At 51.2% G+C, this 26,999-nt stretch overlaps 12 protein-coding genes across 12 annotated transcripts; 7 read left to right on the top strand and 5 right to left on the bottom strand.

Moving 5' to 3' along the window:
• Positions 1-70: 70 nt before the first annotated feature.
• Positions 71-2,598, top strand: GLC3 (alpha-1,4-glucan branching enzyme; the record flags this gene model as incomplete). Its single annotated transcript, XM_036774437.1, has 10 exons — positions 71-323; positions 386-501; positions 558-879; positions 934-1,376; positions 1,427-1,739; positions 1,791-1,863; positions 1,919-1,988; positions 2,038-2,199; positions 2,254-2,502; positions 2,557-2,598. The coding sequence occupies 10 exons, from the start codon at positions 71-73 to the stop codon at positions 2,596-2,598; spliced, it is 2,043 nt and encodes a 680-aa protein (XP_036632939.1).
• A 261-nt stretch (positions 2,599-2,859) lies between these two features.
• PC9H_004855 (uncharacterized protein) lies at positions 2,860-6,189 on the top strand (the record flags this gene model as incomplete). Its single annotated transcript, XM_036774436.1, has 15 exons — positions 2,860-3,098; positions 3,164-3,614; positions 3,664-3,688; positions 3,746-3,807; positions 3,861-3,955; positions 4,013-4,260; positions 4,324-4,391; positions 4,442-4,474; positions 4,526-4,657; positions 4,711-4,792; positions 4,851-5,125; positions 5,177-5,296; positions 5,350-5,459; positions 5,511-6,001; positions 6,059-6,189. 15 exons carry the CDS (start codon positions 2,860-2,862, stop codon positions 6,187-6,189), a joined length of 2,562 nt encoding a protein of 853 aa, XP_036632938.1.
• Positions 6,190-6,391: 202 nt separating this feature from the next.
• PC9H_004854 (uncharacterized protein) lies at positions 6,392-8,553 on the top strand (the record flags this gene model as incomplete). The annotated part of the gene is made up of 7 exons (XM_036774435.1): positions 6,392-6,823; positions 6,880-7,011; positions 7,060-7,586; positions 7,641-7,965; positions 8,025-8,165; positions 8,217-8,457; positions 8,510-8,553. The coding sequence occupies 7 exons, from the start codon at positions 6,392-6,394 to the stop codon at positions 8,551-8,553; spliced, it is 1,842 nt and encodes a 613-aa protein (XP_036632937.1).
• A 214-nt stretch (positions 8,554-8,767) lies between these two features.
• PC9H_004853 (uncharacterized protein) lies at positions 8,768-11,212 on the top strand (the record flags this gene model as incomplete). The annotated part of the gene is made up of 7 exons (XM_036774434.1): positions 8,768-9,094; positions 9,151-9,316; positions 9,373-9,618; positions 9,676-9,855; positions 9,906-10,936; positions 10,993-11,072; positions 11,125-11,212. The coding sequence occupies 7 exons, from the start codon at positions 8,768-8,770 to the stop codon at positions 11,210-11,212; spliced, it is 2,118 nt and encodes a 705-aa protein (XP_036632936.1).
• A 255-nt stretch (positions 11,213-11,467) lies between these two features.
• On the top strand, positions 11,468-13,014 carry PC9H_004852 (uncharacterized protein; the record flags this gene model as incomplete). The annotated part of the gene is made up of 9 exons (XM_036774433.1): positions 11,468-11,572; positions 11,625-11,775; positions 11,826-11,851; positions 11,915-11,950; positions 12,002-12,232; positions 12,288-12,468; positions 12,514-12,554; positions 12,617-12,676; positions 12,733-13,014. 9 exons carry the CDS (start codon positions 11,468-11,470, stop codon positions 13,012-13,014), a joined length of 1,113 nt encoding a protein of 370 aa, XP_036632935.1.
• Positions 13,015-13,202: 188 nt separating this feature from the next.
• PC9H_004851 (uncharacterized protein) lies at positions 13,203-15,002 on the bottom strand (the record flags this gene model as incomplete). The annotated part of the gene is made up of 3 exons (XM_036774432.1): positions 13,203-14,063; positions 14,113-14,343; positions 14,400-15,002. 3 exons carry the CDS (start codon positions 15,000-15,002, stop codon positions 13,203-13,205), a joined length of 1,695 nt encoding a protein of 564 aa, XP_036632934.1.
• A 565-nt stretch (positions 15,003-15,567) lies between these two features.
• On the top strand, positions 15,568-17,816 carry PC9H_004850 (uncharacterized protein; the record flags this gene model as incomplete). The annotated part of the gene is made up of 13 exons (XM_036774431.1): positions 15,568-15,620; positions 15,672-15,902; positions 15,964-16,075; positions 16,132-16,218; positions 16,271-16,322; positions 16,390-16,484; positions 16,539-16,619; positions 16,679-16,868; positions 16,919-17,175; positions 17,234-17,394; positions 17,468-17,526; positions 17,586-17,679; positions 17,744-17,816. 13 exons carry the CDS (start codon positions 15,568-15,570, stop codon positions 17,814-17,816), a joined length of 1,545 nt encoding a protein of 514 aa, XP_036632933.1.
• A 63-nt stretch (positions 17,817-17,879) lies between these two features.
• PC9H_004849 (uncharacterized protein) lies at positions 17,880-18,801 on the bottom strand (the record flags this gene model as incomplete). The annotated part of the gene is made up of 6 exons (XM_036774430.1): positions 17,880-17,918; positions 17,981-18,087; positions 18,141-18,252; positions 18,312-18,524; positions 18,582-18,686; positions 18,733-18,801. 6 exons carry the CDS (start codon positions 18,799-18,801, stop codon positions 17,880-17,882), a joined length of 645 nt encoding a protein of 214 aa, XP_036632932.1.
• A 679-nt stretch (positions 18,802-19,480) lies between these two features.
• Positions 19,481-21,152, top strand: PC9H_004848 (uncharacterized protein; the record flags this gene model as incomplete). The annotated part of the gene is made up of 4 exons (XM_036774429.1): positions 19,481-19,651; positions 19,719-19,820; positions 19,871-19,999; positions 20,058-21,152. 4 exons carry the CDS (start codon positions 19,481-19,483, stop codon positions 21,150-21,152), a joined length of 1,497 nt encoding a protein of 498 aa, XP_036632931.1.
• A 148-nt stretch (positions 21,153-21,300) lies between these two features.
• Positions 21,301-23,019, bottom strand: PC9H_004847 (uncharacterized protein; the record flags this gene model as incomplete). The annotated part of the gene is made up of 5 exons (XM_036774428.1): positions 21,301-21,349; positions 21,405-21,772; positions 21,873-22,027; positions 22,084-22,164; positions 22,218-23,019. 5 exons carry the CDS (start codon positions 23,017-23,019, stop codon positions 21,301-21,303), a joined length of 1,455 nt encoding a protein of 484 aa, XP_036632930.1.
• A 399-nt stretch (positions 23,020-23,418) lies between these two features.
• On the bottom strand, positions 23,419-25,384 carry PC9H_004846 (uncharacterized protein; the record flags this gene model as incomplete). Its single annotated transcript, XM_036774427.1, has 5 exons — positions 23,419-24,534; positions 24,587-24,622; positions 24,672-24,682; positions 24,746-25,233; positions 25,320-25,384. 5 exons carry the CDS (start codon positions 25,382-25,384, stop codon positions 23,419-23,421), a joined length of 1,716 nt encoding a protein of 571 aa, XP_036632929.1.
• A 566-nt stretch (positions 25,385-25,950) lies between these two features.
• PC9H_004845 (uncharacterized protein) lies at positions 25,951-26,640 on the bottom strand (the record flags this gene model as incomplete). Its single annotated transcript, XM_036774426.1, has 1 exon — positions 25,951-26,640. The coding sequence occupies one exon, from the start codon at positions 26,638-26,640 to the stop codon at positions 25,951-25,953; it is 690 nt and encodes a 229-aa protein (XP_036632928.1).
• Between the last annotated feature and the right edge of the window lie 359 nt (positions 26,641-26,999).

Below are 26,999 nucleotides of genomic sequence, written 5' to 3'. Positions count from 1 at the left end.
AAATTTAGGGTCACGTCCGCTTGCGGAATTGCACCAGAGCTTTTGCCTCTGCACCACCACCATCGATACCATGCCCACCGCCGCAATCGACACCAAGACCGTGCTCGACGTCGACCCATGGCTTGATCAGAACGCCGCGGCCATCGTCGCCAGGCACGACAAGTTCAGGAAGTGGAAGGACACTTTGGAGGAACACGAAGGCGGATACGAGAATTTCACGAAGGGATATCTGAAATTCGGGTTCAACATCAAGGACGACGGGACAGTCGTGTACAGAGAATGGGCCCCAAATGCTAAGGAAGCGTATCTCATTGGAGAGTTCAGTGAGTGTTCATTTACGAGTGCTACGCGTTATATCGAGTACTGAACGCGAGTTTGCGCACAGACGACTGGGATAGGACGTCGCATCCCATGACCAAGGACAACTTTGGCGTCTGGGAACTCGTTATTCCGCCAACTTCCACTGGGGTCTGCGCCATTCCGCATGATTCGAAAATAAAGGTCAGTCGAGGCCCACTCCACTAGGCACGCACACAAGAGCTAAAGCTATGGTGCAGATTTCCATGGTTCTTCCTTCCGGAACCCGCATTGAGCGTCTACCGGCATGGATTCGCCGCGTTACACAGGACTTGAATGTCTCTCCGGTATATGACGCTCGGTTCTGGAATCCTCCTGCTTCGGACAGATATACATTCAAGAACGCGCGCCCAAAGAAAGCAACCAATGTCAGAATTTACGAGGCTCACGTCGGGATCTCCACCTCCGAGGGCAGAGTTGGCACATATAAGGAATTTACCAAGAACATTCTGCCTAGGATTCAAAATCTTGGATACAATGTAATCCAACTCATGGCCGTTATGGAGCACGCGTATTATGCATGTATGCGTCTTTGTCATCGTGCTTGTTGTCGGGACTCATTGGATCCCTTTTTAGCGTTTGGTTATCAAGTTACGAGCTTCTTTGCTGCCAGTTCACGCTATGGATTGCCCGAGGACCTGAAAGAGCTCATCGACACTGCACACGGCATGGGCATAACGGTCCTCTTGGATATCGTTCATTCTCATGCCTGCAAGAACGTTCTTGATGGCTTGAACGAATTTGACGGCACCGATCACCTTTATTTCCACGAGGGAGGGAAAGGGCGACATGAACTCTGGGACAGTCGCCTCTTCAACTACGGCCACCATGAAGTGATGAGGTTCCTGCTCAGTAACTTGAGGTTCTGGGTTGAGGAGTATCAATTCGACGGGTTCAGGTTCGATGGTGTCACCAGTATGATGTACGTTCACCATGGAATCGGCACCGGCTTTTCTGGAGGGTACCATGAATACTTCGGGCCTGGTCAAGATCAGGAAGGCGTAATCTACCTCATGCTGGTATGCTCACGCACTTCCTTAAGATGCGTTTTCGACCTGACTTTCGATAGGCGAACGATGCTATGCATTCCTTGTTCCCGGAAATTATCACGATCGCCGAAGATGTCTCTGGCATGCCCCTGCTGGGCGCGCCTGTAGACAAAGGCGGGGTCGGCTTTGACTATCGGCTCTCCATGGCTATTCCGGATATGTGGATTAAACTGCTCAAGCACAAGACCGACGACGAATGGAATCTCGCGGACATTGTCCATACGTTGACGAATCGCCGCCATGGGGAGAAGAGCATTGCGTACTGCGAGAGTCATGACCAGGCTCTTGTTGGCGACAAGACGATAGCTTTCTGGTTGATGGATAAGGAAATGTGTAGGTTGACGTCTTCACCTCACGTCTGAATCACGTCTGACAATGTGATAGATACTAACATGTCTGATCTGACGGAGATGACGCCGATCATTGCGAGGGGGTTGGCTTTGCACAAGATGATAAGGCGCGTCGCCATTCATCGTGTGCATCAGTTGGACGATAACATTGGTATAATACAGATTACTCACACACTCATTGGGCGGCGAGGGATACCTTACATTTGAAGGCAACGAGTTTGGACACCCCGAGGTTGGTTCGGTCCCACAATACAGTCGTTAGATACTGATTATTCTTGAAGTGGTTGGATTTCCCTCGTGCTGGAAACGGCAACTCTTTCCACTATGCGCGAAGACAGTGGAACGTTGTCGATGACCCACTCCTCCGGTACAGATATCTCAATAACTTCGACGGTGCCATGAACCATGCGGCAGCGAAATATGGATGGTTGGAAGCTCCCCAAGTACGTATCTATGTTTATTTGCGCGTCGTAACAGCGTCCTCATCTGCGTTACAGGCCTACGTTTCTCTGAAACACGAAGTCGACAAGGTCATCGTCTACGAACGGGCAGGCCTACTCTTCGTGTTCAACTTCCACCCATCCCAAAGCTTCACCGACTACAGAGTCGGCGTCCAGGAACCTGGCGAATACAAGATTATCCTCAGTAGTGACGAGAAGCGTTTCGGCGGATTCGACAACATTTCTCTCACTTCGACATTCCACACCACGGATCTGGAATGGCATGGGAGGAAGAATTTCATCCAGGTAGATAATGCCTCCGAACAGCGTAGCGAATCGAATACTAAGAATGTATTACAGGTTTATATTCCCAGCAGAACATGCATCGTTCTTGCGAAATAGATGAATATTGCCGACTGGAAACGTTCGCGACATGGACAATTGTTATTCGAATAAGAGCTATGAGTTATACGTATAGATATTGATATTAGAGTCTTAACGCAATGGACGATGTTGTGTGTACTTGTACTTGTATTGCCCCTTTAGACGATCCGCAGTGTGTACTTACCTTTCCAAAATAGACGACTTTGCTACTTACATGACATATGGCGCGTCGCTGACTGTTCTCACACAGGGTTCTTTCTTCTCAGTCGACGACGAGCGATGGATGAAGAAAAGCAGCAACTTGCTAAAGGTCTCCTCGTTAACCAAGACGAACCTCGGAACGCGTGCCGTGGCACGACACGATTCGCGTCTGGATGGAAAGCTCTAGCGGCGTTGGTGGTCATAACTTACACCTCATACACCGCAGTCAGTCTCTGGAACGTCGGCAGCGCAAGACTGGGTGGACATCCACCTCGCCGACATTTGCTTTTTGGACGTGAAGCGGAGAAGGTGTTCCTGTGAGCCTGCTGCTGCCGTACTAGCTTTTCCGTGGTAGAAACCTTACTGGTAACCGCGAGAGTAGATCAGTCCCAAATGAGGCCAGTGCTATCATAGCCTCCCGGCTTTTCGCTACGAAACCCCACTTGGCTGGTGCACCTCAGGATTTACAGACGGCGAAAGACTTCCTTGCAGTCCTCCAGCGAGAACTCGGGATCGCGCCACCTACCCCAGAACCCTTGTTCTCTGCGGGTTCTGAGGCATCTCGTCACGCAACGGAGTCGATCACGAAGCTGAAGAAACCAGCGGCATGGATTGATACGTATTATCCGGTGATGAACACACCGTTGGAGAGGGAGCTCGTCGTCGTCGCGAAGAATGGGACAATCGTGTGGAAAGCTGACTTGGTGGAAGAGGCGGACGCGACGGATCCTGAGGCACATTTGTATGCTGATGCTGTACCTACCTTCCATGGTCTGAGTCCCGAGGGCACGGCCGTAGGACAGCTTGTTTATGCCAACTACGGCACGCAGGAGGTAAATACAACGGCGCGTACATGCACAGAATGAGCTGACAAGAAATTAGGACTACAATGAACTAGTCAACCAAGGTACTAACACCATGGCAGCAGTCCTGTTAGAGGCATGCTAACCCCTGCACACCGTAGGTGTCAACCTTACGGGTTCTATAGTCATATGTCGGTATGGGGGCATATTTCGAGGCCTGAAGGTACCTCATTATAAGGGCTCCATTTCTTCGACTAACTAACTTCGACCTTATAGGTTAAAGGCGCGCAAGAACTTGGGGCCGCGGGCGTGGTTATCTACTCAGATCCTCGCGACGATGGTACGGTTACCGAAGAAAATGGATATAAAGCGTAGGTTGCCAACTACATGCACATCTTCTGGTGTCTGATCTATCATTTGACCCATAGATATCCTCACGGCCCAGCCAGAAGTGTAACCTCCGTTCAGCGGGGTTCAGTTCAATATTTGTCTATATACCCAGGAGATCCGACCACGCCTGGTTATCCCTCGTACGAAAACAGCACAAGAACAGAAGGTTCCAACATCCCCAAGATCCCGAGCTTGCCAATTTCTTGGGCAAATGCGAAAGTTTTGAAAGAAAATCTTGATAAGGGGGGAAGTTGGGAGGGTATGGACGTGAAACTCGTCAACAAAGGTGCGTCCTATGGCGAAACTTTGGTTATAGTCCTACAAAGTCATTGAACTGAATTGACTTTAGTGGACAAGAAGGTGACTCCCATATGGAACACTATGGGCGTGATTCCGGGCTTCATTCCTAATGAAATCGTCATGCTGGGGAACCACAGGGACGGTAAGTGTGTTATTTCTTCACATAGATATTGCCTGATCTCAAGGTTATTGTAGCTTGGGTAAGACGATCGTCATTGATCTTTCTCTGCAAGTTAGTTTACAGGTATTAGGTCATGGGCGCGACGGACCCCAGTAGTGGAACAGCGTCTGTCCACGAAGTCATCCGAGGGTTTGGTGAGCTACTACGAAGGGGCTGGAAGCCTCTGCGGACTATCGTTATCGCAAGTTGGGACGCAGAAGAGGTAATTGCGATATCTCTTCACACGTTTCAAGGCTGACATGTATAACCTGATAGTACGGCTTAATTGGCTCCACTGAATACGGCGAGGATTTTGCGAGTTGGTTAGGCGAGAACGTTGTCGCCTATCTAAACCTTGGTATGATCATCAATACCGTGATACACGCCTTGAATCTCCCTAACCATAATAATTCCAGACTCTTCTGTTTCTGGGTCGCGATTCTCTGTATCTGGTTCACCTTCACTCGCACATCTTATCAGACAGACAGCTGAGGAGCTTCCTCACCCGACTGAAGCCGGGCGGTCTCTGTGGAGTGCTACATCCGATTCCGGGAAGCTATTCGGTTTGAATGCGAGTTCGGGAGCTGTTTCCAATGATATCCGCGAAGGAGAGATCACTTCGACCGCGCCAATTGGCGTCAACCCGTTGGGGTCTGGTAGCGATTACACTGTGTTTCTTCAATGGATTGGGGTACGTTGGCTTCAGTCTATAACAGTGGTGGGACTTATTCCATGACCACAGATCCCCTGTGGCAACGGCGGGTTCAGTTCTACTCTCCATGACCCGGTATACCATTATCATTCCGTCTTTGACTCAGAGAGATGGCAGGAACTCTACGGAGACCCAGGTTTCTTCCGCCATGTTAGCAGAGTTATACGTATAAACGTGGAGCAATATGTTAATGCCGTTTCTAGGTGGCCGTCTCGAAACACCTGGGCTTACAGGCTCTAAGGTTGTCGAGCTCCCTAGTTCTTCCGTTCAACACCACGCACTACGTCGAGGAGCTCGATCGCTATCTTGACGGGTAGGTCCATTTATCTCTACAAATCATTCTCATAGACCTCATTTTTTGCAGGGTGGTAGATATCGCCGCATCTTTGTCCATCGACCTCGATGTATCTCCCCTCAGGTCGTCTATCCATAAGTTGAGGATAACTAGTGTCGGCCTCGACTTGGAGAAGCACGCCGCACAGCGCGAATTTGTGAAGTGGCTCAAGGTGGTGATGAAGTGGAGGTCAAGAAGAACAGTCCGACGGGTGATATGTCGTATTGTGGGGAGATTTGGATTCAAGTGTCCCTCCCGCGATGCTACTGACACCGATACTGTTACCGAGGAGGAGCAACTTCCCGATAACGTCCTCTTGGGTTTGGCCAGACACAGTGGACACTCGGTTTGTCCTCATTTCCTCCGCAAGAACCCGCTTCGTGAACTGCGGGCGGCGGCTAAACGAGTGTATACCGTTAATAAAAAGCTGTCCGCGTTCGAGCGTGGCTTCCTATCGGAGGAGGGTATCAAGGACCGTGAATGGTACAAGCATCTCGCTGTAGCGCCAGGGAAGTGGCTAGGTGAGTAAACCTATCACCAATCGTCATGGTACACGTTCACGACTGGCTCGATAACAGGCTATGGAGCTACGACACTTCCCGGCCTGACGGAAGCTCTCACCTTTGAGAAAAACGCAACGCTCGCGGAGTATGAGGTGAACCGTCTGGTCACACTGTTGGACCAACTCGCAGAGAAGATACGAGTATAATTGCCCCGAAGCCATGTAGATTGCGAAATTTGTCTGCTAGTTAGTGCCAGCGCGGAAATATCATGGTATTTTATCTTTGACGCGTGACGTGGTCGCCTTCGCGTCCGTTGATGCAATGCCGGAATGGATGAGAACACGAAACGCCGCGACTACTTATGCATGTGCTTGAACGGCCACCTCCATATCTTGTAACCTAACCTCCATGTCCAAGGCTCAGGCCAAATCCAAAAAACCCTCGCCGCCAGCCCCCGCGAAAGCGAAAGCAGGCAACGACGAGCCCTCGCTGGTAGTGGGCGCCGTAGAGCTTTTGCTCTCAGTTGTCCCGGTAGCGCTCTACCTATTTGCCTACGAGAGGACACTGCTTCCCATCTATGCATCCGTTCCTACGAAATATCTCTTGAAGAGGGCTTTTATCGCCTCCGTGGCACTAGCAGCGCTCGTGCCGGTGAAATTGGGCAAGAATCGCTTGCTTTTCCTTCTGTCGGTCATACTTGCTATCGCCCCGAAAGCGACCTACCACGTCGCAGTATGGACAGCAAGGAAGGGAAACCCGGTGTTAGGTCCAGCGGCAACGCATCTTCTGACGCTTGCTCCAGTGGCGTATTTGTCGACAATTGTTGCTTCGCACATCGGGGTGAGTAGTGCACATATCTTCATCCAGAATCGAGCTTACAGTTGGAGATGTTGTAGGTTGCCCAAAGCTTTGATGAAAGTTCGAGTCGGCCGGTTTCAGCCATCATATGCAGCCTTGCAGCCTCTGGATTTCTTCAAGCACAGATTGCCAAAGTGCCATTCATAGACTCGATTGCCGATAGCCACATAGTGCGTGATACCCTACTCTTTTGACCTCGGTTTCTGACCACCTTATAGTTCCTATCCCTTGCTTGGCTTGCGTGCACACTTGGCCTCGTAGTTCAATGGAACAAACAGTCCGCCAGCAAGGGTTCTGACACCATTGGACCAAAGCACTTCCTCGTCCTCGGAGTATTGGGTGCACTCTTTGCTGGCGTGTACCCCATCCTGAAATCCCCTGTTCTTCCCCATCCTCTCAAACAGCCCTACCTTCACCCCGACTTCCCTCTCGTTATTCACTCATCAGTGCAGTCCGTTACCGGCCTTATATCCGTTGGCGAGGCCCTTCCTCCCCCAAAATTCAATGGCGAACCCGACGAAGAGATGCATTCCGTTCGCTGGCTTCGCGCCGACCATTCTATCCTGGGAGGGGTGTGGATGGGCGCGAAGATCGGCGTTATAGACGATACACCACCGCTCGAAGACGCGTTTGGCACCATGCTAGGAGATTCAATCTATTCAACTTTCGTTCTACAAGAAGCCGTGCGCATGGTTAATAGCACCGCGAAGGCCAAGAAAGGCGATCTCAACAACGCCTTGATTATGTATGTCTCAGCTGATAGCATTCTGAGATTCGGCAATGACTGACAAAGAGCTAGTGGGCTTGGAACAGGTATTTCGGCCACTGCGTTCAACCGACATGGCATCTCTACGACCATCGTCGAGATTGACCCAGCCGTCTATGATGCCGCGCGCACATACTTTGGTTTACCTGATCCTGGAGAGGGCAAGGTATTCCTCGAAGACGCTCGAGGTTGGGTTTCAAAGCGACAGGCCGAACTAGCAACAGCTCAGGAACCGGAGCTCTTCGACTTTGTGGTCCACGACTGCTTCTCTGGAGGGGGTGTGCCCCAGCATATTTTCACAGTAGAGTTTTGGCAAGGTCTCAAGGCGATCATGCATGAGGATGGTATTTTGGTGGTGGTAAGTGTCAAATGTCGAACGTATGTACCTGTACTAAGACTCATGCTGCTTCGAAACAGAATTTCGCGGGCCAGCCCAAATCCAACGCGTCCAGAGCTATTACTCTGACGTTGGAGAAGGTATTTGGACAATGTCGGGCATTCCATGACTCTATGGAGCCCATTCCCGTGGAAAGATATGAAGCCGAGTTTATCAATGTCGTATGTATCATCATGGACTATTTTTTGGTCGTACCTCTAACCTTGTGTTAGGTCTTCTTTTGCACTTCATCGAAGGCGCCCTTGACCTTCCGTAACTCGCGACATTCTGATTATCTTGGGTCCCCTCTACGCCAGCACATTCTTCGCGCCCTCCCTACGAGAGAACTTAACTTGAACGTTGTCAAGGGTGAAGCTGCGGAGAACGAGAGGCTCTCGGCGAGCTTGATCTTGACCGATGCACATAACCCGCTTGGCAAATGGCAAGAAGACCAGGGTTTCCATCACTGGACGCGTGCGTATCGAGAAATCTCAATAATGTGCACCCTCTGAACTGACCTCTGCAGTGATGCGCCAAGTGCTGAAGGACATTTTCTGGGAGACATATTGAAGTTGTATCAGTAGCATAGTATCATCAATTACTAAAATTAGACGCATCACACCTTTATTAGGTTGCTGAGCGCGATCTGCTTGGAAACTGTAGAAATAAATGATTGAGGGCGGCGACTGCAAATTCCTTATTCTTGACGCCAAATACACGCAACGGAGACGACTTTGAGGACATAAAGAGCCCGCTAGCCTTTTACGTGAACTACCGTGACACGATGGCAGCTGAACGTGAACACCTGCGCATCTCTTCGCCTTTGTCCAGTTCGCCGGGACGGACACCTGTTTTCTCAAGACCAGCGTGGCCGTGGACGAGGTACAACCAGAGCAGACCCCCTTCGGTGCACTCGAACAGTGGTTCGCTGTCTGGGCAACGAGCATCAGGTTCCTGGGACGCTAGCAGGCTTTCCAATTCTGTTTCGTCGACTCCAACAGCGATGTCGACGAACCAGCTGTACCGCCATTCCGCGTCTTCGTCAAACCAGTGGAATCGCAACTCTAATACGAGAACAGGGGCAGAGTCCCACAGACAGTGGACGTTCACGGTGCGTGTCGCGCTTGTTGCAACACGCGGAATGGCACACTGATGAGCGTTCGACAGGGCTTCGAATGGACCATTCGTGATGTTACCAGACTGAAAGAATGGGTAGAAACTCCCGAGACAGTCCAAGACGACTCAGAGCCGACTACTGCCCTTACTGAAGACAATTTCGAAATCCTGAGGGAGTCTCCAGTGTTGGGAGACGACAAATTCAAACTCGAAGTTGGTACGTTCAGTTTGTTGAGTGCCTTCTCAATTCAGCACCGATGCCCATGTGTTCAGCTAGGACTCACATCGAGAGTGATTCAAGCTCAACACAAGGTCAAGGTCGGGACAGCCCCCTCACATTGTCGCTGTATATCACGGCTATGGTGGATTTTTTACAAGCCGATTATGAGATACCCGCGTCGATAATGGTCGCCATTAAATGCCAGGATGATAGGTCAGGTGAACGCGGTTCGCGTCCTGACTGGGTTTGGCAGATTTGGCACAACGACTGGAATTTCCGTCAAGAGAGTGAAGTTTGGGGTCAGTCTTGTCCTGTATGGCTATTGCAGTGGCATAAGCTGAACCTTTCCTTTCTAGAGTGTTCACTACCTCCGTTGTCTGCTCTGCTGGAGAACGATAGGATCAGAGAGACGGATTCACTGGTCATGTGTATACAGCTTCACAGTCCTGTTGGACCGTTCTTCCCTCAGCACCCTTCAGCCTACTACGTGCCTCGCGACCTCTTGGATGGTCTGGAGGCATCCTTGGATAATGCCAGTATGTACGCTACTGCTCGCCTGTTGAACGTTCACTCAACTGTTCCTCAGACACCGGAGATGTCCGATTTATCTGTCTAGAGAAAATGGACCCCGAACTGATAGCGTCGCCAGAGGCTTCCGACACTGCTTCCGGTCTGTCTCAATCCGCGTCCAGCCACATATATCAAACAACCGCTCGCAAACGCTGCATCTATGCGCACTCTGATATTCTTGTTCGACGCTCTGAGCACTTCGCCACCATGCTGGGGTCTTCATTCCTTGAGGCCCAAACGACCACACCAGGGGAACGGAAAATATACACCATCGTCGTCGAAGAGGCTGACTTCGAGTCGATTTATTGGCTGTTGAAGTATTGTTATGCCAACTGGGTCTTGTTCAAGGAACGGGATGACCCCAGAGCAGCTGTAGAAGGGATCGCTGCTGGGTGGAATTCAAAATGGGTCAATCTTCGCGGCGACGAATGGGATTGGAAGACGTTTAGCAAGGCCATCGACAGCGAAGATAGCATAACGGGCGATACTCGAAGTATTGCCAGTGGTGGGAGCCTTAGGTCTAACGACGAAGGAAATCCTAACCTACCAAAATCTTTGCAACCATCTGCATCGGGCGGTAGCAATTCGGCGAGCACCCGCAACATCCCCACCAGTAAGGCTAGTACAAGCACCAACCCCTCCAATAGGCAGTCAACCAGTACTTCCACCTCGACGCCCAGACGCACGGGGCCCACTACGACCTCCACACCCACCACCCACGGTCTAGGCATTTCTTCATCCAGCATGCGTCCAAAGACAGTGCCAATTCCCATTTCTTCCCCGACTTCTACTTACCCCCCTGGTGCCCATTATCCTATATCTCCTCGTTCGCAACGCAACCACTCGAGTCCTGATCCACATCCACATCCGACTCCGTCCCCAGCACCTGCTTCGGCCCTGTCAATGTACCAGCTTGCCCACCGGTATTCAATGCCGGCCTTGGTTTCACTCTCTTTAGAACATATGATGTCGACCATTACTCCTCAATCGAGCTTCGCGCTCCTGCTTGCGACTAGCATCTGGGAAGACCTGCATACGTTGGTTGAGGTAGGCCGGATATTTGGCTCTTCATGTTGATACAGGCTCATCATCATAATGGATAGGACTATGTTGTCGAGAAATGGGATGAAGTCTCCGTTTCAGAGGAGTTCGAGAAATGCTGCGCTGAAGTAGCTGGGGGAGAGTACGTATATTAATACTTCATTCTTCCTGCCAGAATTAATGGTCTTACGTAGGTGGGGCTCAGAAGGCGGCAAGACCTTGATGGCGCTGTTCCGCCGCCTGCGTTCCCCAGGCTCCATTCCTTACAATCGAGCAGGTTAATCCACGCCACAGACACCGTTTATCGATTTCTGCACCATGTATTACGAGTTTAGTTTTATAAATTATGGAAGATCATTTCAACAATCTCATATTCATGGTCTCGAAAACACGGCCTGGTAAAACTAATGGCACATATTTGCAGTGTGATCAAATCCATCTGGTATCAGACAGTCACCGCATGGCCTTATCTTGGCGTAGATTGATCTGCATAAATAATACCGCAAGCCCCTAAGATTGTGTTGAACTTCCCCCGCGATGTTGCTTCCATCTTTAACGTCGCTTCGTAGCAGTGCTTTCAGCCGGAAGTCCTTGCGGGCCCTGAGCAGTGGTTCGCGCTATGGGTTGGCGACGATCGCGACAGTGGGTCTCACGATACCATATCACCTCCTGGACGCGAACTGATTCAGTTCAGGGAGCAGAAGGCTTCCGTATACCAGTGATTGACTTTGCAAAATTCCGAACGGCGAAATCACTGCCAGAAAAGAAGGCTACAGCAGACGAGATTGTGACTGCATTCAAGGAGAGCGGGTTCATCTACTTGGCTGGTCATGGCATTCCAACTGGTGTGTTTCGCCTCTACAGAGTCTCTACGCGTGTTGAACCTGGGTCGCAGCTACGATCCAAGATGTATTTGCTAAGGTAAACTTCATCTACGTTCTTGCCCTGGCCGAGATATTCAAGAGGTTTTGAACGTATTGACAGAGTGCTGGTTTCTTCAAAATGCCAATGGAAGCTAAGGTTAGCACGGTCTAGATATGTTCATTATGTGGGTTATTCACAATATCGTAGTCCAAACTGGCTTGGGAGGACCCTCGCTCAAACCGTGGCTACGTAGCCGTGGGTCGTGAACGCGTTACCCAGTCCGCTGACGCGGACGAAATCGCCCAACTTCGAGCCAAAGCACCCGACTTTAAAGAGTCTATGGAAATTGGCAGAGATTGGGACTCTACCTGGAAGAATCAATGGCCCCAAGAGTCAGATGCTCCGCAATTCAAACGCACGATGCTCGATTTCTATCAAGTAGGTTTCCTTTCTAACGACATCATGTCCATTATAGCTGATATTGTGTGTTAAGACGTGTCATGACCTACACGTGCTAGTGATGAGGTCTATAGCGCTTGGACTTGACCTCGAGGAGTCTTATTTCGACGCCAAAGTTTCTGACCAATGTCACAATTTGCGCCTGCTCTCGTACCCGCCAGTTACGCGATCTGTCCTTGTCAAAGAGGGACAAGCCAGAGCAGGGGCTCACAGTGGTATGCACACTCCCCGGAAACCCTCAGTTACCAATTCTCACTCAGAGATAGATTATGGTACCGTGACACTTCTCTTCCAAGATTCGGTGAGTACTGGCCAGTCAATCCACGCGAAGAAGCATCATTGACTTTTATAACTCGAACATAGGTTGGGGGACTGGAAGTACAAAACCCGCATAACCAAGTCTTCCATGCCGCGCCTCCCATTGTACGTACCGTTCGCCATGTCGCTGAACGTCGACTACCATGCTGAACTATATATAGCCTGATACTATTGTCATCAACGTCGGAGACCTGCTCTCCCGCTGGAGTAACGATGTCCTCCGTTCGACTCTGCATCGCGTTGTTGCGCCTCCTGCCAAAAAGATCAGCGAGACTGAGACCATCACCCCGGCTCGCCAATCCATCGCCTTCTTCTGCAACCCCAATTTCAGCACCGAAGTAGCTTGCCTCCCCAACTGCGCCGGTGTAAACGGACAAGCCAAGTATCCACCTATCAATACCGAGAAATACATTGTTGGCAGGCTCGCAGCGACATATCATTGACTTGACGTCCACGGTAACTCAATGTGATTTGGATATACCAAGCAATGTCTTTAACATGTAAAGGATAACGAGGATATATGCTATGCGTGATGGTTGTTGATGCAGGAAATACATGTACGACGAAAATTATGCACGACGAGAGGGAATGAAATAAAATGTTCACGATAAAACTGACGTTACTTAAATTATTATTTCTTGCTGCGGAAAAGACCCAGCGTGTGCTGACCGCCGCAGGCGACCTGAACCGCGGCCCACGAGCCGCCTTCGCGGCGGACGATAACTCTGGGGGTCTTAACTTCTTCGTCAGCTACACCAAGTTCTCCTTGTGTACCTTGCCCCCAAACATATAGTGCGCCACCCTCCGAAACAGCCATGCTGTTATGCGACCCAGCTGAGATATTCCTGATGGGATCATTGTCATCAGGGAAGGTCACCTGCACAGGCGTAGGCACGAAATCGGGGTATGGCCGGTCTTCGAGAGCCTCGTCATCGTCCTCGAGGCCAAGTTGACTGCAATTCGAGCGACCACACGCGTACACTTTCCCACCAGAGGTGAGGAAGAGTGTGTGGTGTTCGCCGCCGGCAATTTGCACAATTGTCTCGCCCTTGAGCTGGTCTTTGCTGAGACCGATCACCTTCGTGGGTAGTTTGACTTCATCGTCCGATGGGCTATCATACCCGGTTCCAGTTTGTCCCATGGTGTTGAGTCCCCAACCCCACACGTCTCCTTGGTCATCCACAGCAAATGAATGGTAGTTCCCGGCACCGATAACAACAGCTTTGCGGCTCCGGGTTCCAAGTGTGACTTTTTCTGGTACGGTTCCATGGATTTTGCGTCGCTCGATGAGCTTGCGACCCAATTGTGATTGTTCCCCCGCGCCCCACGTGTATATGTTGCCGTGTGTAGTGAGCACAAGGAGATGATTGCTGCCGGAGGCTATCGATGAGACTTTTTCTGAGTCGCCGGGTTTGTGAGGGAGTTCGAGAAGAGGCACGGGCGAGTACTGATGTTTATGCCCACTGGAGAATCCGAGAGAGCCTTCATTGGCCTGAAGATGGATTTAACGTAAGCCAGCATTGCAGAGAAAATATGCTTACACGGAAAGTTCCCCAGACACGCAGTTCGCCCTCCGTGCTCACAGCAGCAGAAATGCTATCTCCTGCCGCAATTTTTACCGCGCGGAATTTTTCGTCGACTAGAGATTGTAGGGGGTGGGGGATACTTGTTAGATCATCTACGCTCAAGAAAGAGCCAGGATTCTCGGGATCGGGAACGTCCGTAGTGACCCGACCGAGTGCAGCATCATCATTGACCCCGCATGTCCAAACCTACAATGCAAGGATTGTTGAGCATAGTAGAGATGTACTGTAAGGGCTCTACTTACAGTTCCCTTCTCATCTACAAAGATAGTATGCATACCACCCGCAGCGATTGTCTCAAGTCCAGCACCTTCCTCACCAAATTCACCTGATTGGATCTTCTGCTCGACCCAAGGGTTCTTGCGCGGTTTGTCCAGCTCGCCAAGGACATCGGGACCCATCCCAAACTGTCCAAAGTTGCCGGCACCCCATGCCCATAGGGTAAGGCCAGGACGCTGTTTGGGGGGAGCTACTGGAAGGGGATTAAAGTATGGCTTCTGCTGTGGTACAGGAGCAGCTGCACGCTTCTCAGGAGCAGGAGAAGGCTTCGTCACTGGCTTCCTAACAGTGGCGGGTTTCGTGACAGGTTTCGTAGCGGGTTTCGCAGCAGCTTTGGTGGGCTGCTTAGATGTAGGCTTCTTCGTGGGAGGAGGCTGCTCAGTCTTCTTGCTATCTGCCGCAGTTGTCCTGCTGCGCTTGGGAGCAGGCGATTCTGCCCTTGCAGGTGAAGCAGCCCGTTTCTTCGTTGGCTGACTTTTGGGTTTCGCAGGAGCCTTGGGCTCGGTCGCTGGTTTCGCAACAGGTTTCGCAGGGACAGAGCGACTCGAGCGTCGCACGGCGACTGGCATGGCGGGAGAAACGGGGGGATGGTGGTGGAGAGAAGGAAAGGGAGATCGCAAGAGCCAGGGGACCAAAAACAGTCAACAGCCACAACGACTTTGGATCACGTGATCAACGCGGTCTCGTGATCTCGCGCGGAAGCGCGGCGCCACATGCTACCAAGGGTCCTAACGTGCGATAATGAAATACATTTGAAATCTGGTTGAAAGCTGTTATAACATATATATGGCTCCCTTTTGCGATCCTCTAAGACACGACACATCCGGACCCACTAACTTACAGCTCTAAGACCGTGGGCACGTCGGCCTAAGCGCGGGAAGCGAAGAAGCGCCCATCGATAAGCACTTCCAGGAATGATTCGTGTGCAGAAGGTAAGCAGAACTGGATTGCTACGTGAATTGGTGAATACTTGAAACGCGCCTTGTAATTCAGACATGGCTGCATAATATACGACCCTTTTATGGGCCATATAGTTCGGCCCTACAGCACAATCACAGCGGCCAAAGTCACAGCGGCACATCGGAAAGGCGAGCAAGACACATGAGCCGATTATTGATAGCTGACAATACTCCCATGATAGGTTGGACATCAAAAATCCTGCGAACGGCCAAGTGCTCTGTTCGTGAGTGCCAACGCCACCGTCACAGGATGCGGCTTCACTGACATTTGCTGTTCAGTGTCGCTTCGGTGACTGGAAAAGACCTATCGCTAGCTGTTCAAGGTGCACAAGAGGCCTTTGACTCCGGCATATGGTCCAGAGCCCCATCAATTTCCCGCGCCAAAGTGCTAACCCGTCTTGCCCGGATACTCGAAGATAGGATATTGGATGTAGCGCAGAAGGAGACACTCCAAACAGGGAGAACTATAAGAGAAATGACGGCGCAGTTGGGACGTCTACCTGAATGGCTGTAGGTCCGCATGTCATCCTCATTGGAACCATTTATTGACTGTCTCGTATTTTCCCGGCAGAGATTATTATGCAGCCTTGCTCCGCACAACATCGGGGTATGTCGCTCCCACGCAAGGTAAACTATTAAACTACGTGCAACGCGTTCCGCTTGGTGTCGTAGCCCAAATTACAGTACGCCTCGCCTTTTTTGTCTGCGCCGTCACGTCTTCCATTCATGTCTATAATAGCCATTCAACCACCCACTTCTCATCGCCGTCAAGAAAATTGCCCCTGCGTTAGCTGCAGGGAACAGTGTGATCGTCAAACCCTCGGAGGTCTGGATTGCAACCACTTCCATCGGCGGAAGCCTATCTCACATACAACCAGCTAGCACCTGTGACGGTTCTCGAGTTCGCCGAGATGGCTGAAGAAGCTGGCGGTACGTAATCACCGCCTCAAAAACGCGAATGGCACATGGTGTTTACATACCCTTAAACGTCTGTCAGTTCCCCCTGGCGTACTCTCCGTCATCTCAGGGCCTGGCCACACGACAGGAAAGGATATCGTCAATAATCCTCTGATCCGCAAGGTCGACATTACGGTTTGTTGTCTGCATGTAGTATTGCTTCGGCAGTGTAATCGCTCTTTCACTTAGGCAGGAACCCAGACAGGGAAAGACTTGGGTGCTATAGTGGGCGCGAACCTAGCAGCGTTCACCGCCGAACTAGGTGGCAAGGCCAGTGATTCGTTGGCCACTATGATTGTTACCTACCTAAAGTCATTCCCCCACGCCAGGCGCCAATCATCGTATTCGATGATGCCGACCTTGAGTCAGCGGTCAACGGGGCCGCTTTCGCAGCGTTTGTGGCTTCTGGCCAGACATGCGTTTCTGGAACGAGGCTGATTATCCAATCCGGTATATACGAAGAGTTCTTATCCAAATTTGTGCGCAAAGCCGAGTCTATCAGAGAGCGAATGGGCAACCGTGCGTCGTACCACCCACCCTATTCAATACGCCACTAAACCTTCTATTAGCCCTGAATCCAAAGTCGACAATGGGGACAGTTATTTCCGAGCGGCACCTTGGCCGTATTGAATCGATGATCGCAAGGAAGGCTAGTGGGTCGATTGTAACCGGTGGCACGCGCATGTCTGGTGCCTCACCGCTTGATGGTCACGATTTCTCCAAAGGCGCATTCTTCCCTCCAACCATCATCACGGATATAGACATCGAAGACTTGCTTTGGCAGGAGGAAATATTTGGCCCAGTGGCCGTAGTGAAACGGTTCGAGGTGCGGCAAGCGACTCTCTGTAAAGGGGGTGGCGATATTAATGCCTGCCATTATCCAGCACGAGCATGAAGGCATCCGACTAGCGAACGCGTCGAAATATGGACTCGGAGCTGGAATATGGACTTCGGCTTTGTCCAAGGCTCACCGAGTAGCTGCTGAGATCCAATCGGGTTTGTGTTGGGTGAATACTCATCACCGTAATGACCCAAGCTCACCATGGTACGTAAATATTTTTTCAAATGGCCAGCGGATTAGGCTAGTAGTAACATGTAATCAATCTCGAACTTTCTAGGGGTGGGATGAAGGAAAGTGGTATCGGTCGAGAAAACGGTGTCGAAGCCTTTGAAGCATGTACGTCTTCTGTTCCGTTGTGACATGCTGCGGCCCACTGACTTTCTACGAATGTGCAGACTCACAGAGTAAGTCGACGATCGTGAACACCGCTACGGCAGAGGAATCCAGGCGGTTGGATGACTGGTTCGCGGAAGATGCCGATGGCAGGCGGTATGGGTGAACCGCGTTCCACCGTAGTATTTTCCCGTTTTTTATCAGGCTGTTGCTCATCTAGCAACACGGAGATTAAAGTAACCATTTCCGTTATTGACATTGCCATAGAGAAGCTCAAGGGCCAAGATGTATAATATACAGAGGTAACGTTGCGGGATTTACGCCAGCTTTCTATGCACGGCTATACAAAGAAAAATTCAACCTGTCGTCTTGATCGCTTCGTGTTGCGCCGGAGTCTTGTAAAAATAGTCAACAGTAGGCACGGTGTGGAAGAGGTGCGAGATCCTTCAGAACTGACCTCGGAAAGCTCGACGGGTGGTTCGTCCACGAAGTCCGGTACCTTATTGAGATCGGCAAGATATGACGTGCCCTCCTCTTCCTCCTCAAATTGAAGCGCATCCAGCTCTGTTTATACATCAGCATCCATTTCTCTGACATCGAAAGACAATGAAACCTACCGGCCTCGAGGTCAGCTTCATCGATTTCGTCTGGGACAGCATATGATCTTCCGAGTGACTCTTGTATCTCGTTTGCTTGTTCCAGTAGGTCTTCCATGTCATAGTGAATACTCTGCAAATGAGCGTACATTAGCAAGCAAACAGACATCATTTTTGTAAATCCGTGCTGACCTCAATCTTATCAATGTCGATCTTGCCATATTGCTTTCTTATTTCTTTGTTGGCCTGGGTCATGGCATCAACTGTGGCCATTGTATTGCGGAGATTTTCGGTAGCAAGGGCTGCAGATTCCATGTTGAAAGATTGCTGCGTGAGCTGAGCAATTTGCGATTCATACATGCGCTTCTGCTTCAGTGTTCTGAGGGCCCGGGTCTGGATGGCCTCCTGAGTACCACCGATTATATGAGATACCGATCATCAAAATATAGATGTCGCGGACACCTTGCCTGGTCCATTACGCAATTTGCTCATTTGCTCTTTATACCGTGCCAGTTCGCCGTCGAGCTTCCTAATTTTGACTTCAATGGACGCAGTCCTCGCATCTGTCTGCGAGGGGTTAGTACTGTACGCGTGGCCTTGTAACGAATCTCACCGAAGCGATGGCATCTTGTAGCGAAGGTTTCGGTTTCTTGCTTGCTGACGACCCAAATATGCGGTTCATGGTGTCTCAGATGGTCAGGTCTCAGTCAAGAGCTGCGTGTATGTAACTGCGGCGCGAAGCAGTGACGGTGTGATTCTAGTCCCTGATTTAGCATCCATAGCGCCCGATACTTCCAAGTTAGGCAAGTACGATTAAAACTATGGTAGCCTCAGACCGTCGGGCTGGCCAGCGGCCACAACACTCGAAATCTGCCGTAACTAACCGCCGTATTTGTATGGAGGCAGGGGAATGACGGGGGCCGTATTATTTATGGATTGTGCAAAACTTCTCAGAGCTTATGTAGCCTTCTCAAGCCAGGGCCCACAACATAACATGATGAATGAAGTACAAGGTACGCCTAATTTATAATTGCCGAAGGGATTAAAGGTAAGCTATGATTTCACTTGCTGTTTGGGAATTCCCCCCATCTGGGTTGGGAAAACTCGTGCGTGGAAGTAAGGCGACTTGCGGGCTATACATGTTTGTGAGTTTTTTTGATGGAAATCAGGGATTTCGTCTCAGAGCCCGACGTGCGCTGACTGCCCCTCCCTCCTTTTGTTTCTGATCACAAATGAACACGCTTCATCGACATGGCCTTAATTCGGGGCACAAGAGCCCTCGCTCTATTCTTTCTGTCTTCTTTTTCCTCGTAGGTGGACTATAAATGAACCGAACGCGCATCACGATAGGTTGAATAAGCATGTCCGCCTTTTACCCCAACTTCAACATTGATGCCCTCAAGCAGTTTGCTATTGAGACGGTAGCGGCTGAGCACCGCTCCCGAAATGCCATAGGAGGGACCAAGCAGTCAAATACCGACGTTCAACCCCGAATTCTCAGTTGCAGGAATATCAACTGGGGTGGCGATGAGGTACGTTCTCCTCGTCTCCGATTTTTGTACTTGATACAATATAGGATGGCCAACTCCCACCGTATAGATGATAATGATTGAATTTGATCCAGAATCTCTGCCTCTGGGCCCCCGGACAATGATGGCCCACTTCCCTATAGGCCGACCTGGAATGACAACACAAGCACTGGTACGCCTCCCAATATCATACACCACTCTACGGACTGACTCTGAAGCAAGATTGGCATGACCGCCACAATGCGTACCATTCGCCTCCGATCTCAGTTGCAATTGGTTATTCCGCAGGTTTATGGGTTCAAGGATTTCTTGCCAAACCCTATAGGCGCAGAGGTGGTGCTTCTCCAAAAGGTATGTCGACCCGTACTGCTGTGCCTTGGGTACCAGTAACATGTATTCCCATCTGCAGATTGCTGGGCACCCTCTGGACGAAGTCTGGCACACTTTACCTGGTCACCGCCGCCTTCGGATAGTAGCGAAGGTCACCGAGTTCCTCCTGGCCATGTTCAATTATCGATCCGACATCATGAACACCGAGCTACAAGGTTCAAGTACCGGTGGTATGAACACGTCGGCTATTGCTGGGAATCGCGAGTTACTTCTTGCTCCCGCATTCGATCAGGGCCCATTAGCTACTTTGCCTCCGCAGTCAGCTGTCGGCTCCATCGAGGAGTACCTTCGCGCACTCTCCAGTCGCGTCGACCGTGTTTTCGCATTGCCGGAGACTAACCAAGCCGCGCGAAAGTCGAATCATCCGGACGAACCACCGCTGTCGGACGAAGACGTTGCAAGGATCCGTGAAACTTGGAAGCGGCTGGCCCGCCTCATCCCTTTCCACATCGGAGGTTTTTATTTACCCAACACGCTTTCCAAAGAAGCCTACGAGATGGCTCGAAAAGTACTGCAAAGCCCGCAATTTGGAATTTTTCATAGCGACATGCAGATGTCGCGGTTTATTGTAGATTTCAGCGGCCCCCTGATCACCTACAGTAGCGGTGAGGGTGGGGCAACGTGGACAGAACCAGATGTTATTGTGGGACTCACCGGGTGGGAGCATGCACGTTGGGCGCCGTTGTGGTCGTGTGCAAGGATGCCCAAGTGGTTACAGCCCCACATCACGCCTGGGGAGATCGTGCCATGGGAGCGGCAGAGTTACTATCGGTCAATGATCATGGCCATGGTCGCTCGGCCAGGGGCCGTCCCACATTCGTTGGATTGGATTATTGCCTATGTTTACGGCGCAACGGAACGATGGTTCGAAGGTTGCCTGAGTTCCCACTGGAGGTTTCGCGGCACAATAGAGGTTCTCCTCACAAGGTTGAAGTTCTACTGGGCTAAGCACAAGCCGGAAGTGGCGTTTCCTTTGCCAGTCGGGAAGGCCTACACGGCGATTGCGCAAACATCAGCATCGATACCAATGGGAGGACCGAAGCCGGCACAAACGAATGAGGAGGAGAAGAGGATTGCGAAAGGAAAGAGGAAGTCGAAGTCGAAGGCGGGATGAGTGTGCGTTGACTCTATTCCATCAAAGACACGACGATCATACCTTTACGAGATATACCAAGCTAATGTATACCATGGCGGGCCTAGTCTGATGCCCTTGATAACCGTGACGTTGATTCGCACTAGCGTAGCTATTTGTACTAAACCCGTCACGACAAGAAACCTCTTATTGCTCCACCCACGTTGAGCACATCGAGTCTATACCACCTTTGGGTCAGAATTGATACGCCAATGGAGCGTTAATCATACGCACAGGAACGTATCGTGCCCCCAGACCCCACCCAATTCGTAATAACTGACTGAATGGTTTCCGGCCATCCTTAGGGCATCCGCGACTTCTCTTTGCTGATCGACCGTGAAGAGTATATCGCTTTGAACGCCTAGAATAAGAGTGGGTATGTGCGCAAGGGGTTGTAGGCCGGCGGCCAGGTCGGGAAGATGTGGTGCGGGATTCGGTGGCGGTGGATGAGACTTGGAATGTCCAAGATGCGCCGAAGCAACGGCTTTAGGCCAAGAGAGGCTTAATGACTCCAGGGCTGGTGAAGTCATATCGAATAAATCCATTGCCTTGGAGATGTATATGAGGGAGTTGGCATCGTATTTAAGGCAGAACTGTTCTCCCTAAGATATGAATGAATATGAGTATCTGTACCACGAAGTAGATCGAAGGGCCAAGACAGCGAACTCCTTCTGTTTACATAAAAATATTACGCAAGCTTACCTGATGATCAAGGTATGTTTCGATGAGAAAATCGGGACAAAGTGCTGGCACTCGCGGTTGGTCTGGCTCCTGGTCAGTCGATGGAGATGCCCGAAATTTGCGACCGAAGCGGAGATCCCACTCAGGACCTGAACGATATGTAATGGTTGCGATCTCTATGTGACATAAATCAGCGAGTAATCGAGAACGCAATGATTCCAAGAATACTGACGCCTAGCCAACTTCATTCCGGTGTGAGGAGGAAGCCCATCGTAATAGAACCCGTTGTTCCAATTCGGGTCCGCCATGAGGACTGAGAGAATGAAGTTAGTCAACAGAAAGTCTTAGATGACTTGAGGATCGAACCACTTCGCTGCGCGAAGCGCATCGCAATGCTTGATGGGGTACTTCTGGCGGTACCGCTGATGCTTACTATCTTGCCCACTCTCTTCGGATGTAACCATCCCGCCGCGAGACTCTGCATTGCTCCCATCGAACTCCCAACACTTGCGTACAGCTTATCCACGCCGAGATGGTCAAGCAAACGAAATTGAGCCTGTACCATGTCAAATATCGATATTACAGGAAAGCGCGTCGCATACTCCGTCCCAGTGGTTGGGTCTATCGACGACGGGCCAGTACTGCCATAACATCCCCCCAAGACGTTGGTACAGATGATGAAGAATTGGTTGGTGTCCAAGGCCTTTCCAGGTCCAATGAACTTCTCCCACCACCCCTCTGCTGAATTGATTTCCGTCGAAGCAGCATGTGAGGACGCAGAGAGCCCTGTATGTAGGAGAATAACATTGTCCCGTCGTTCAGAGAGCTTGCCCCATGTCTCGTAAGCTACGTCGAAGGAGGGCAAGGAGGAGCCGTAAGTAAGCTGGAGCGGCGCCGCGCTGTGAAATTTGAGGTAGGATTTAGGTGAAGGTCGCGCATACGGTGGTTCGGGACCAGTCTCGTCTTCATCCTCGTCGGCAGGTGGTCGTTTGCTCAACGAAACCAATAATGATTCACGAGCAGCATGTGCATCAACGCAAGGGAAATTTGGCCTAACATTCGCCGGACTTGATGTCGATGCCACGAAACGAATGTTGCGGTGGGAAATACGACCTAGTTTCCTTGGGCGGGCCAAGCTCAGCAAGGATCTGAAACTCTTGGACGCCATGGTGGATGAGAAGAAAGATGTTCAGTCATTCTGCGAAGGTTTGCTGAAGCCGCTTCCGCGCATGATTGCTAATTTACTGCTCGCAACAGAATTGCGTTGCAAACGCACGTGAGCCCCAAACCCTACTACAATGAAGACAACAAAAAGCCAATACAGTATTTACGAACATTGTATACGATAAGCAACAAGAGGAAGCAGCATGTACAATAATAATTAACCCAGTTCCTTGATATAGTGTCTATTATGCAGGGGTCGACGAAGGAAATCGTGTTTTTGCCCAAGCGGCAGGGTGTTCGTCCTCAAGATGCTGAACAAGTTGGTCGGACGTGGCGTTCACGAAAGGCTGTGGCTGTTCCATCAGCAGGCCCTTCGAATATCGACGCCTGGGAGAGGGTATCGTCAGCACCAGCGGCAATCATGGGGAACAGCATCAGGTACTCGCATGCAAAGGAAACACGTTGTGTTTACACCTTCATCGTCTTGATACATAACCTCTTCTAGGCGCTCTTCTACTTCCCGTTCTCCATCTCCCGCCGCCATGCTAGTGTCACCATTCATAACTGGTCGCTCGTCGTCTGGCAGCAATTCGTCTTGTTCTTGCTTGCATTGGACTAGTTCCTCGGATACATGACTATGGTCTAACAGCGCCTGTTCCGCACCAGTCTCTGACAAGGACCTGTCAACTACCATGGCTTTCGAATCCTCTTCCACATGAACCTCCATTCGTGGTTTCTTGCGCGACATTCCTCCTATCAAGATACTCTGATCATCATCGTTGGCCATATCTACCGACGAGCGCTTCAACATTGGGCTGGATTGTGGAGCTTCCATGACAGGCATAGAAGGCGTGTCGGCAGGCGTGAGCGCTTCGTGTGCTTGCTCTGGACTGGACGTCGAAGGGGTGCGCCGAGATAAATCAATCGAAGGGTGTGGGTATGCATGTGCAATCGACGACGAAGGATGGCTGCCAGACGCAGAGATGGACTCCGATGGACTACTGGGACCCGCGGCGCCAGACGTTACTCTCGGCTTATGATCAGACGGCGGAATTATGATTGCTTGATGCAAACTACTGCTCGACGGCTGAGCGATTGGCGATGGATACGGAAACCCTCCAGACCCTGGTTTTGGACTTCCCTGCTGTGAACGCGGTCCTTGTCCATGGAACTTGGCAGTGCCGTGTGCCCCCACCCAGGACGTAGAGCCTGGCCGATGCGGCATGGCACCATCAGAACTCGGTCGCTGAGAGACGTGCATTGCAGTGTTTTGAGTTGGTGGAGTCTGATGGCTGGGCGTAATTGGTGTATATGGGGCATACGTCGATGTGTGCTGAGGACGCGTCGATATGTGAGTATTGATTGTAAGAGCATGTTGCTTGCCGGCCAAAGATGATGTTGATGCAGAGCTATTCGAATGAGCAATCGGAATAGAAGCAGAGGATGGACGCCTGGAATGATGGCCATGTGGAAGAGTATACTGGATAGCAAGAGGTGCTGCTACTGGTTGTTGTATCTGCTAACCACGAACAAAGATGAGCAGCAGTTACCGAGGGAAAGGACAAACGTACGTGGAACTGTTCACTCGAAGATCGACGGGTCTGGCTCTGATTCAGGTTAAACGCGCAACGAACGCAAGAGAAAACGCGAACTTACTTGGGCAACGACTGAAACGCGCGTATCAACGCATCAATAACCGATTACGAGACATCACGAGGCCAATGACTCACTTGGTTGTCCTTGATGGGACGATGTCGAGGCCTGCTGCATGGCGCGAGCGCGCCCGCGTATGATCTGCAGCTCGTCGAACGCATTCGCATACGATCGCCTCAAGTTCTCATACTGGAGCATGAAGGCCTGCCTATCCGTCTCCATGGCTGCGATCCTGCTTTGCAAGACTGTTCTCTCGTTCATCAAAGCCCCGACCTCGCTGTGGGCACGTTGCAGCTCGAGTTGCGCGCAATGCAGCTGCTCTTGCAGGGCAAGCATCGCCTGTTTTGCTTCTGGCTTCAGCAGCGCTTGAGTGTCCTTCAGCGCTATCGATAGCTTTCTGTTGTCCGCGAAAAGCTTGATGTTTTCTCCTTGCCACTCGCGTGCGCGTGCTTCAGCGGCTTTGTACTGTTGTAGTAGTCCAGGGAAGTAGCCAAGTTCTTGTAGGCATCCATTTGCGGTTTTAGAGAGTATTTCAGTAACTTGTGGTCGCAAATCTTTTGTCTGCCTATTGGGCGGCAGAATGAAGAAGACAAAGAGAAGAAGGCGGTTAGGGGCGGGATCAAGCACGATGCCAATTTGAGTTTGACTCACATCCTGGCGCCCGAACGCGTCGACGTCCCAGCCGGCGAGGAAGAGCCGCCGTTCCAAGAGGTCATTGTGCTGAGCGGCAGAGCAGAGCGCGATCTTTGGGTCTGTTTCGTTTATGCGGCGCACTATGTAGAGTTTCACTCAGGATCCTCGTGCCTGCGAATCCTTTTCAGACTCCGCGCAGCTTTTGGATCCGGCACGCGTCGGCCCGTCTAAATAAGGCTGCAGGGCACCCAATCCCTGCAGCACACGGCGACACTACGAGAGGATTCAAATCGATAGTGTACTGATTATTACATTCTGCACAACGTGTAACATAGCCTACGTAGGGTGGCACAAGAACCCTTGTAACGTGGTGAGGGCACTAATCGATAATGCCAGCAGAAGCCGGCAGGAGTGGCAGGTATATCCGTCTCACGGTCTCAGCAATGTACACATGTGCTACCCGATGTGGTTGGCGACACGAGGCCAACCTGATTGCACGACCATGCAATATTTTCGTCCTCGATCATCTCCTTCCAGAAAGGCAGTGCAAAGATGATGCCTGCAGCCCAGGGTGTTCTCCTGTCCGCTCGACGGCCGCACTTGAACCAGACGCGAAGTGATGTAAACCACCGCGAGCCTGATGAAATGCTTAGCCGTCGCCGTGCAGAGGGCGTGGACGCGCCTGCGATATGTAAACTGATGATATAGAGTCAGAGCTTGAGTGAGACGAGGTGCTTGACATCGAATCAGAGCTTGCGTGCGTATGGTTGAGAAGGGCGCGGCGATTGCCAACTTCTTCGTAGGATGGCGGTCGAGGGAAGTATGGTGGAGGTGGAGGTTCCATCAGCGATGCAGGCCTACGATTGACTCTCTGGGCCTGGTTGTGCCGTAATTCCTCCATCTCCCTTTGCAGTCGATGCCTTTCCACAATATCAACAACCCGATCTGGCCGGGGTGTGCGTTTATAGCTGTAGAGACATCGAAGAAGGCTGAGGAGCAAGGCGAGGATTGCGATCCCTCCCAGGACTTCAAAAAAGATGGCGACGGGTTTCTGTTTCCGCCCGTGGCTCCTGAATTCACCCGATTCGTGAGGAAACGGGCTCGAGCTGCCGCTGTCCGCAGTAGGCCGGCCGCGGGGAATGCTAATGTGGGTCCCTACGCGCGAGGGAATACTTGGTTGTCGTGTTCGAGTAGGTCTAATGTTTGTGGGTGTATGTGTTCGATGCGGACGTGCCGTTGAAGCAGATGAGGATGTGGGAAAGATAGCAGTCCCAGTACGTGAGAGGGAGACGGGAGAAGTTGATGCAGACGAGTCCGCCGTCGATGTGGGGGCGGCCATAAATCTGGAACGAGTACAATGAGTCGTCTGGCCTGGATGGGGCAAAAGCAGGATCAACTTACAACGGAAGGAAGCATAGCCAAAGACAGGCAAGATAGATGGAAAAAGTACAGCGAAAAAGCATCCCGAGGCTGGGGCAGAAAGCAAAGGAGCTGGAGCCGGAGTGTCGACGAGCAGGAAAGTAGAAGAAGGGAATGACTGGTCAACACATGGTCTGAGCAGAGTCTATGGAACCGGTGCTAGCTGCAATGCTAGTGCGGCGGGAAAGGAGCCTAGCCCGCCGTAAAATGCCACTTGGGGGCGGCGTGTCTGACGGCTTAGGGCCAATGCTCCGGGAGTAGTAGCAGAGGAACAAGCCC

The sequence above is a fragment of the Pleurotus ostreatus genome (assembly GCF_014466165.1).
Source record: "Pleurotus ostreatus strain PC9 chromosome Unknown scaffold_3, whole genome shotgun sequence".
Lineage (NCBI taxonomy): Eukaryota > Fungi > Basidiomycota > Agaricomycetes > Agaricales > Pleurotaceae > Pleurotus > Pleurotus ostreatus.
The sequence above is the reverse complement of the archived record's forward strand: the minus strand, read 5'-3'. Positions and strand labels throughout refer to the sequence as shown.